Source organism: Mus caroli, unplaced genomic scaffold (genome assembly GCF_978045245.1).
Source record: "Mus caroli unplaced genomic scaffold, Mus_caroli_1 scaffold_13, whole genome shotgun sequence".
Classification (NCBI taxonomy): domain Eukaryota; kingdom Metazoa; phylum Chordata; class Mammalia; order Rodentia; family Muridae; genus Mus; species Mus caroli.
Window position 1 is genome coordinate 46,416,655 of NW_028227268.1, and position 10,821 is coordinate 46,427,475.

Here is a 10,821-nt window from a genome sequence, read left to right on the forward strand (position 1 = left end):
CTATGTTGTAGTTAAAAGCAACATACTTCTTGAAAGTAAAACAAGATGAGCCCAAGCGGCAAGAACGTCACTGAGCGGCTGGGGAGGCAGCTGGGTGGAGGTAGGAGCCCCAGGGCCTAAAGTACAACCCATGGTCAGAGAATCCTGGCAGGCTCGGCTGCTGGGACTTCGTGTGGCCCTGATGTACTTCAGTACGGGTGGCAGTCATCAGAAGTTGCTGTGAGCCCTTGGAGCAAGATGTCAAGTAGTATTTTGCCCCATGTGTCTAAGTGACCAGGATTCTCACCACTTAGCAGCTGGCTGAGGTAAAGGACCAAACGCACTGGGCAAGGCTATGTATGTATGTAAGCTTCCTGTGACAGGAACATATGGGACATCTCCCAGAGGCTGGACATAGAAACTGTGTTAATGTCCATATTCTCTTGAATTTCAGATTCTGATCTTCATTGAGCTGAGATATAATCCAAGTTTGCAGTACTCTTTGGCAGGGGGAGCTAGGACTCCATTTGAACAACTTAAACCCAGGGCAAGTCCCAACTCTTTAGCCTGTGTAACCATTTCTGAGGTGAGGCCTGCCACCTTGTGGCCAAAGCTACTGCTACAGCGGGCCTCCCTGCAAAGCCAAGCAGGAGCGTAGGCCAGTTTTTTGTTTCCCTTCCAGCCATGGGTTTCCATAACACTGACTGCTTCATTTCATTCCTGTTTCCTGGGGAAATGGTGACATTCATTGTTCTCAAAGGTGAAAATTCATGATAGTGATTTTCCAACTTCTTTTATGAATACATTGTTGAGGGCATTAGATCTCATTACAGATGGTTGTGAGCCACCATGTGGTTGCTGGGAATTGAACTCAGGACCTATGGAGGAGCAAGCTGCCAGTGCTCTTATCTCTCCAGCCCGTGATTTTTTCATGTTTGCTCAGCAAGAACATAGCCACAAGCACTCCCCTGTAGTCAGTCACTTAAAAGGACATCATGTGTACCCCCAGCCCCCAGGCTAAGTTCTAACACTGGCCAGAAAGCATTTGACAAGTACACTTCTTACCCATCTTGCACCTCGGATAGCAGAATGGCCTCACGCTGCACACATGCAGGAGACAAAGTACAGGAGAGTGGCTTTCTGCTGGCAGAGGTGTGCTTGCTTGCTTCCTTTTGGTGCCTTCTGTTTCTTTAGCACTCTGAGGTGTTGAAGGGGAGACTAAATGCCAGCAGGCTCAGCAGAGTGGTGTGAATTCTTCCCTGCTGCCTTTTAGACCCAGCCTGCTGTGCTAGTCATTACAGTCCCCCTCAGCTCACATTGTGTTTGTGGGCCACAGTAAAGAAAAAACTTTGGGCTCAGCACATGCCTTTAATCCCAGTAGAAGCAGGCAGAGCTCTGTGAGTTCTAAGCCAGCCTGGACTACATAGAGAAAGAAACCCCATCTCTGTCTGTCGCAGACTCTCACACACATATCCCTCCGCCCTTCGGAGAAAAGGCTTTGGGCTTTCCTGGTTTTTAAAAGCTGACTAGAGACTGAGGATCTCAGGAACCCGTGGACTACCCACCCACATCAAACGTTTGCGCAGTACCCTGGGAGGGCAGGCAGTGTTCTTCCTGGGAGGACACAGCCAACCAAACCAAACACTACCAGTAATCTCTCCTAAAGCACCCCAAAGCCCTGGCATCTGCTGCCTGGTACATGGGCAGCTCGCCCAGTTGGTTCTCCCAAGAGTTTTACTAGAGCTGAAGGAACGGAAAGGGAAGGGTTGGCTCTATGGTTTCTGTTGTACATGCAGCAACTTGTTCAGCCTTCCTAGAATAAGCAGCAAAGGAATCCGACAGGAACCTAGTCATTGGAGCTGCTGAACTTGAAGACAGATGTAGCACAAATACTTTGCTTGGAACCTCAACTCTAAACCAATTGTTTGTGGTTGCAGAGTAGTGTTTAGAACAGATTCCAAATTCCAGCACCCCCACTCCTTCCCATGGTTACTCAGCAGGTGCAACTACCTGCTTTGGTCTTCTCTGACCTCACTGTATTCTGGGGTTTAAGGATCCAGCCTATCCCTGGGGATCTGAGAGTTCAGTGCTGAGGTAGTATGATTAGAGCCTCCGCACCATGACCTTGTAAGGTCCTCGGCTCACAACACCCAGTGATGCTTCCTGATCTAAAAATGAAATGTTCATTTTTAAATTTTTTATTACATGTATATGAATGTGTCTGTTTGTGCACATCTGAGTATACATATCTGAGGAGGCCAGAAGGAGGAGCAGGTCACTTGGAGATGAAGTTAAAGGCAGCCATCCAACATGATCCACCCAACATGAGCGCTGGGAATTCAACTGGGACCTCTGAAATATCAGTTAGATGCTGGGCCATTTTGGCAGCCCCTTAGATCATTGCTGTGTGTGGAGGTCAGAGAAAGACTCTGTGGAGTTGGTTTTCTCCTTTATATGGATTCCAGGGATTGAGCTCAGGTCACCAGGCTTGGACAGCAAGTGCTTTTACTCCCTGGGTCATCTTGCTGTTCCCCTAAATCACAGCATTTAATCAAGTGTCACAAAAAACATGACTAGCAGCAAGGAGCTGGTAAGCAAGCTGGCACTTCCAACAGCAGGTTATGCTGCAAAGTGGACTCAGGATCTCGCCTCTTTTCATACAGAATCCTCAAAAAGATGCCCGTAGAGCTAGGCATGGTGGTGCACACCTTGGTCCTACACTCTGGAAGCAGAGGCTGGTGGGTCTCTATGCTCAAGGCCACCCTGGTTTATATAATGAGTTCCAGACTTTCCAGGGCTATAGGGTGAGACCCGGTCTCAGAACAAACAAATGAATACCTTTGCAGAGGAGCTGTGCTAAGAAGGCGTGACACCACCTGATAAACTGCTTCGGTTGGTTCACCACAAAGGCAGAAAATCCACATCAGCTGCCTGTGGGAAAGAAGCCCTGACATGCCAGCCCAGAGATGGCTGCAGAGAAATCCGAAAAACAGCTGGCTGCTGGTTGCCATGCCCTGTAGCCCTCAGCTTCTCAGAAAATACTAAGGCACTGGGAATTTGGCTCCTTTGGCAGAGTACCTATTTAGTACACACTAGAAAAAAGTTACAATCTCAAAACTAGTGGAGATGGGAGATCGTAGGGAGAATTTTGATGGGGCTGGAGAGCTGGCTCAGTGATTAAGAGCACCTGCTGCTCTTCCAGAGAACAGTTCCGGTACCTAACACTCACAAAGTGGTTCATGACCATAAGTCCAGTTCCAGGGGATATGACACCTCTAGTGACCTCTGCCAGGTACCAGGCATACTTGTGGTATAGTATATATACATGCAAACACTCATATGGGTAAAACAAAAAAGAATTTTGACTTATGTTGTTTAATAAGGAACAGCAGACACTAATAGAAACTCATTTTTTTAAAGTACCACACAATGGTGGCAGTGCCTACCTCCTGGCTCCTGTGTTGTCACCTTGGCCAGCCTCCTAGCAGAGGAGGGGCTGGAGGTGCCCTTCCCCTCCCACTGAGGATTCCTGTGCTCCTTCAGTGGTAACTCCTGTCCCTGCTCAAGTCTTCCACCTTTATCCTCAGCTGCCTTTTCCCTTCAAAGAGCAGGATGCTCGCAGCCATGGCTGAATTCAGACTGTCCACACCAGGTACAACGGGGATCAGCAGTCTCTTGCCACCGGTACTCTCGGCCAGTTGCAGGGACTCCAGGCTCACTCCATGCGTCTCCCCACCTATCACCACAGCTGCTGGTGCTTCTGTCCAGTCCAAATCATAACTCTGGACCTCAAGTTTGGGCAGCCAGTCCTTTCTGGTTTTAGTGTCTAGGTCCTCTTCATACTTGTGAAACTTTAAGAATCGGGGATCACATGCCCAGTCACGGTCACCGGTTTTATCAGACATCTGAACCTGGGCATAGTGACCACAGTTGTCTGCCACATAGACTCGGGTGTCAGGAGGCAAGTGATTGGGCACTGTTTCCCATTCCACATTGTTCACAATGGGCACCTGGAAATGCGCCCCCATGCCTGCCCGGAGCACTTTAGGCTCCCAGGCATCCACACAGCCTAGAAAACAAAGGATACAAATTGAGACTTAACCAACCTTCCTAGACTACAAAGGTAACGCTGAAGTAAGTCCCTTTAATCCTAACCAAGAGATAAACCAACAGTTTTTCCATTACAGTTTTGGTCATCGCTGGGACCAAGAGCCTCCCATCTGATGACACTGACCAGCAAAGGGTCTAGAAGACTGATTGCTGCTAGTGCTGAAATAGATGTTGTTCATCGCACCCATACACAGGTGCCAGGCATTGCAAGGGATGTAATGGAGATTAAAATGCCACTACGGACCTGCAGGGATGCAGGCACTGGAAGATCACTGAATCAGATGACCACAGTATCAACAGTAACTGATGTCAAAGAAGCATGAGCAGGGAAACACTAACATCTACGAGACCGTGACACTGAGCTGGCTGCTAGGGGACACGGGGATCGTGCTGGAGAGAGGTCCAGGCAGAGCACAAAGGCAGAGTGAGCGAGCACGCCTGCTGCTAGACAGGGAGGGTGGGATAGGAGGCCAGAGGTAGGCAATGGCCAACATAACAAAGTTGGTAGCCCTGTCCCTGCCAAGGCCCTCCCTCATGCTGCAGTGAGAAGGCTCGAGGAACCTACTCGGACATAGTCACATTTAGACCTGAGGGCTCCTGTGCACTGGCCGCCCAGCAGATACTGACCTGCCATATGACTACTCCCACCACAGGCAAGTAGGAGGAAGGCATTTCCCCATTGAGTGTCACAGGGCTGCCTTATGACAGGTCATTTTAAAAGTTAACACAGCAAGCTTAGGATAGTATCTGTCAGACCACAGAGAATATACTCATGCCCAGACATCCCCACTTTCCTAAGCACTGCAGGGAACCAGAGATGGGAGCTGGACTATAGGCCAAGTGAGAGGCCCTTCTGCTGCACCTTCCTCCTCTTTCCCTACCTCCTTCGCCCCAGCCGTGGGGACAAGTGAGAACCGCACCACCTCAGCGATGCAAGCACATTCCCAAAACCGCACTGCTATCAACCATGGAGTGGGTGGGGTCCTAAAAATGGAACCCCAGAAACTAGGTCTCACACTGCCAGACCTGAATTGGACAGAGTGTGTCAGGGGAGAGTTGAATGGAGCAATTTAGGCAAGTCTCAGCAATTGCTCCACTGTTAGTTTATATTTAATAGTAGCTTGGGTGTCTCTGATGAGTGACAAGCTCCCTCCCTTCCGCTCCCAGGGTGTAAAAGGCACTCTAGACATGTCTCAACTGCTAGCCAGGTATGTTTAGAACCAAGCCTATTAATCCCTTCTGTGAGAAAAAGCTCAGATGTAGTAAGGCTAATTTGTGTATCACTGTGTAACTACATTTTCCGGAGGCTACGAAAAATGTCCCAGGATACAGAATCACTCTGGTGACAGCTTTCTTTCCATGGGATTCAGAACGCAAGGGTTAGGAAGGACTCATATACTCAACACTTTGAGAACTTAAGATAGACAAGGATCTTAAACCAAGTCTTAACTTTGGCATGTAAATAATTAATGTATATTCATAAAAATTTCATAAAATGGGAACCTATTTTTCCTCCCATTGACTTAAAATTCCAAAACAGCACAGCAGGTCTCAAAATATTTTTAAAATACAAGCAACATTTACTGAATGCTTCTTTGCATCATTTCAAGTAATCTTAAAAAAACAAAGACCAACCATGAGGAGGATTCTTCTTATTCCCACTTTATAGATGGGAAATTTGACATTTAACGTATTGTTTATGAGCATGCAGTTAACCCAGAGCAGCTCAGAGTCAGACCCATGCGTGTCTGTCTTGAACCGTAGCTCACTTGAAAGCAGCCAACGAAGCCACTAGGTAGGAAGCGCTTGTCCAAGGTCTGAGAGATGCTCAGCATTTAAGAGTGTACACTGGGGGGCTGGAGAGATGGCTCAGCAGCTAAGAGCACTGACTGCTCTTCTGAAAGTCCTGAGTTCAAGTCCCAGCAACCACATGGTGGCTCACAACCATCCATCAGATCTAATGCCCTCTTCTGGTGCGTCTGAAGATAGCTGCAGTGTACTTATTTATAATAATAAATACATCTTTTAAAAAAACCAAAAAAGTGTGTACTTTGTTCTCACAGAGAGAGGACCTTACAAGCTGGGGGGTTGACTCCCAGAACCTGCAGTGGGCAGGTCTCAACTTCCTGTAACTACAGTTCCAGGGCATCATGAACTTGACTTCTGTAGATACCTGCACTTATATGTGCACGTATAGACACACACATGTACACATAATTAAAAAGAAAATTAACCTGTATAGACATACACATGTACACATAATTAAAAAGAAAATTAACCTATTTTATTTTATTTTTTATTTTTTTAAAGAGATATTCTTACCTTTGGTGAGTAAGACTTTACTGCAGCCTGCTCCAGCTGCAGATCTCAGGATTGTCCCCAGGTTCCCAGGGTCACGGAGATTGTCACAAATCAACACTAGGGGCAGTGTATGGTGAAGCTGAGTCTCTGGATATGTCATCTTAACAGGGTCAGGTTTGGCAAAAATCCCTAAGGAAACAACACAGGAGATTCCCTAGTCTGGAGAGGGCATAGAAATGGTTTGACTTTTTTGATTATTTACATTCTTTATGTATTCACAATTACCTAATGAAAAGAGGGATATATTATGACTACAAATTTTCAAACAACAAAAATTCTACCACTGCTAACCCCATCATACTCCATCTGCTTCTAACCCTTCTCCTTTCTGAACTCCATGCACCCAACTATATCCACACACTTACATATGCTTTTTCTACACTGACAAACCATTGTGGGTGTGGTGGAAAATGTTTGGAAGCAGAACTCAAAGAGTTTAAGGCCATCCTGATCTACATAACAATAAGGTCACACACAAAACAAGAATTTGGGAAGTTCTCAGTGGTACAGCACTTTCCTAGCATGCAGATGGCTTTGGGGTTGATCTCTAACACTTCTAGAAGCAACAAAAACAGGACCTGACAGCAAATGTTAAAAATGACATATTGGCCGGGGCCTAGCAAACACATAAGTGGATGCTCACAGTCAGCTATTGGATGGATCACAGGGCCCCCAATGGAGGAGCTAGAGAAAGTACCCAAGGAGCTAAAGAGATCTGCAACCCTGCAGGTGCAACAACATTATGAACTAACCAGTACCCCGGAGCTCTTGACTCTAGCTGCATATGTATCAAAAGATGGCCTAGTCGGCCATCACTGGAAAGAGAGGCCCATTGGACACGCAAACTTTTATATGCCTCAGTACAGGGGAACGCCAGGGCCAAAAAGTGGGAATGGGTGGGTAGGGGAGTGGGGGGGAGGGTATGGGGGACTTTTGGGATAGCATTGGAAATGTAATTGAGGAAAATACATAATAAAAAAAATATTAAAAAAAAAAAGACATATCGGTGGCTGTGATGGCTCAGCGGTTAAGAGCACTGACTGCTCTTCCAGAGGTCTTGAGTTCAAATCCCAGCAACTATATGGTGGCTCACAACTATCTGTAATGGGATCTGATGCCCTCTTCTGGTGTATCTGAAGACAGCTACAGGGTACTCATATAAATAAAAATAAATAAGTCTTTAAAAAAAAAAGGCACATAGGAGCTGGAGAGCTGACTCAGCAGTTAAGAATACCTGCAGCTCTTTTTTCTTTTTTTTTTTAATAAATATTTATTTATTTATTTAGCTGTCCTCAGATACTCCAGAAGAGGGCATCAGATTTCGTTACAGATGGTTGTGAGCCACCATGTGGTTGCTGGGATTTGAACTCCGGACCTTCGGAAGAACAGTCGGCGCTCTTAACCACTGAGCCATCTTTCCAGCCCCTCCCTGCAGCTCTTAAGGACCAGAGTTCACTCAATTCCCAGCACCCACACGGTGGCTCACAAGTCCAGTTTCAGGAGACCTGACACCCTCTTTTGACCTTACTATGCACCAGCCACACACATGGTGCACACACATATATGCAGGCAGAGCACTCACATACCTAACATTTTAGATTTAAAAACTAGCATCTATATAACCTATATCTATTAGAGAATTTTTAAAAAGCATTTTGTCATCCCACTCAATGTGTCTTTGAAAATTTTATCATGTCAGTATCTTTGCAGCTATTATATTTTTCTAAGCATTGTAACATGAAGTGCTAGAGTTCAGCTCTTTCCAGTTTGTTTGTGTGTTTGTTATTTTAGGGTTTTTTGTGACAGATTTTTCTGTGTGTAGGCTTGGCTATTCTGTAACTTGTCTATAATCCAGGCTGGCCTCGAATCTGCCCCAGATACACCTGCCCCTGCCTCCTGAGTGCTAGGATTAAAGACACACACCACCACTGCCCGGCCCTTTCCAGTTTTTTAGTTGATAATTAAAGACTTAAAAGTTTCCCCATTACAAACAAACAAACAAAACAAAACATGCTACAATAAGTGTCCACAGAAGATTCTGTAGATGTCTGAAAACTTGCCTGGGTCAAATTCTTGTAAGTGAAATGGACAGTGGACATATGTTAACTCCTAATGTTAACAATGGCATGGAACCGCCCTCCTCAGAGGCTGTGGCTCTCTATTCATGTCTAGAATGAGGAGTGTCTGCCTCCTATCTCCAAGCCTGCTTAGCAGAGGGCATCCCTACTCTCAGATTTTACCTCTGACAGGAAAAACAGCCCTGCATTAGTTCACTGCATTTTCCCCAGCACTAGGGAGATGGACAGCGTTTGCCCCAGACCTTTCATGACCCCTTTACATTACCATCTTTGCTTATGCTCTCCTTTCCCCAAACTGTCTTGATGATATAGCCCTTCTCCATTTTCCTGCTGGGTTTTTGTTTTACTTAATGTATAGGCTTAACATAAATATTTAAACAAGAGCCACATAGCTCACCTTTATTGCTTGTCTTAAAATTTAAAAAATATTCCCAGGAAACAAATTCATAAAATTCTTAACAATCTTGTCCAGAAGTACTACATGGAAGATACTTTGGGCAAGGGCTCATACTGAAGGAGTTGTGGGGGTAGTGAGGATGGAGCCATTTGTAAGGTCTCTTGCTGAGGGCCAGCACCTTAGCAAGTTGAGCACAGTAACACTTACCCAGTGACCCTTCCGTCCTCAATCTAATATAACACACACAAATTGGCCAGGGTGCTCAGAAAAAAAATGAAAATGGTAAGTGGCTTCCTTAATGAAAAATTCTCCCATTTAATAATCTCTGCAATGTATCCTAAAGTGCAGCTTTCAGGGCAGTATCTGGAGGGAAAGAAAGAAACTAGAGAGGCACTGAAGATGAACTTGTAATTCTCTACTCTACTGCCACGCCTGACCACCTGAGATGGATGTCCAGGACTCAGAGTGGAGAGGGAAAACTGATTCTCACATTGTCTTCTAACCCATGCACGTATACACACAAAATAAAGTTTTGTTTTGAGATAGGGTTTCACTGTTTGCTCTGGCTGTCCTGGAACTCACTTTGTAGACCAGGTTGACCTCAAACTCAGAGATCTGCCTGCCTCTGCCTTCCAAATTCTGGAATTTTAAAGGCTTGCATTACTCCTGGGTCATAAAATGTTTTTAACATTCCATAAAACAAACAAACAACAACTGGGCTTTTTTTTTTTTCCATGACTCCTCAGCAGGAAGGAGGTGCAAACAGGAATGTCAGGAGTTCAAAGCTATCCGCAGCTACATACAGAGTGTGAAGCCTGCCTGAACTACAATTGTCAAAAACAAGCAAAAGCCCCACAATTAAGCATGAATGAGAAATTGGTTCAGTTGCCAGTAAAATACCATCAAAACATAGAGGCCTGAGAAATCCTATTTCTTTTTAGACGTTAGTCAATAAAAATTTAAACTTGATTTAAATAAAACATTACCTTAAGACAAGTATGAACAAGAAAGTCTAGGATACTACACTTGTATGAAATAGAAATCTCAGATATTGGCACACTGTATATCACTGACCCATTATTCCTTGTGGCGTTACTAGGTCCGACCAATCCTTGATGTCCTCAAATTTCACCTTAATGAGGCTGACGTCTTTCAGCTTGTCTACCGGCAACTCCTTGACGTACTCCAGACGGCTAAAAAAGAACGCTTTGGGCACAGCTCCAGCCTTGAGAGCATCTGCAATCAGCCTGCGGCCTTCCAGTAGGATCTTCCCTTGCTTTTCCCGAAAAGGCCTGGACTTAACTATTGTCATCACACTGCTGTGGGTGCAAACAGAGAGGGGATGATTATCAACGCTCTTGGCATGGAGGGAAACATGCAGTTCTAACAGACACGCAGAGCTTGGCGGAGGCACAAGCCTCAAAAGACGACATTTATTTTGCACCGTCGAAACAGTAAGAGCAAGAAGCTTCACAGTGAAGCAAGAAAAGAAACGGGAGCAGATGACAAGTCTCAAAAACACATCACCTTAGCCTCCTGTCCCCGGGAAAGGCCTTATCGTAGCGAAGCCCTGCCTCTTCCCAGGTGTGAGGGGTCTGGGATGGGGATGTCTCAAGAGGCTGTTTCTGTCGCTGTCCCTGGGAACTGGCCTTAGGGACCACCTTGCGAGGCTGCTTGTCAGGAGCGCGCTTCTGTTCCTCCACCTGTCCCGAGGGAGACAACACTCTCACCGGGCTACGCCGCAGCGCCCGGACCCAGCGCCGAGCGTCGAGGTCCCGAGTCTGGACCACCCGCAGCAATGATCCCAGGGAGCACCACATGCCCTTCGCCGGCGCTGCCATCTTTCCCCTGGCGCGCGCTACCTCACCCGAGCGCGCGGTCGAGTGTTAGTGACGT

At 46.1% G+C, this 10,821-nt stretch overlaps 1 protein-coding gene across 1 annotated transcript; it reads right to left on the bottom strand.

Moving 5' to 3' along the window:
• Window positions 1–3,338: 3,338 nt before the first annotated feature.
• Mrm3 (mitochondrial rRNA methyltransferase 3) lies at window positions 3,339–10,799 on the bottom strand. The gene is made up of 4 exons (XM_021177309.3): window positions 10,453–10,799; window positions 10,000–10,244; window positions 6,412–6,579; window positions 3,339–4,048 (listed from the first exon to the last, which is right to left on the bottom strand). Exons 1-4 carry the CDS (start codon window positions 10,764–10,766, stop codon window positions 3,519–3,521), a joined length of 1,257 nt encoding a protein of 418 aa, XP_021032968.1. The 5' UTR covers window positions 10,767–10,799; the 3' UTR covers window positions 3,339–3,518.
• Window positions 10,800–10,821: the final 22 nt, after the last annotated feature.

Excerpts from the sequence above, each read along its gene's own strand:
- Mrm3 (XM_021177309.3), bottom strand. The coding sequence starts at position 10,766 with ATGGCAGCGCCGGCGAAGGGCATGTGGTGCTCCCTGGGATCATTGCTG. Across the intron at positions 6,580-9,999 it reads AACGCCACAAGGAATAATGG|GGATTTTTGCCAAACCTGAC; the intron begins GTCAGTGATATA and ends TTGTTTCCTTAG. Across the intron at positions 4,049-6,411 it reads TAAAGTCTTACTCACCAAAG|GCTGTGTGGATGCCTGGGAG; the intron begins GTAAGAATATCT and ends TTTGTTTTCTAG.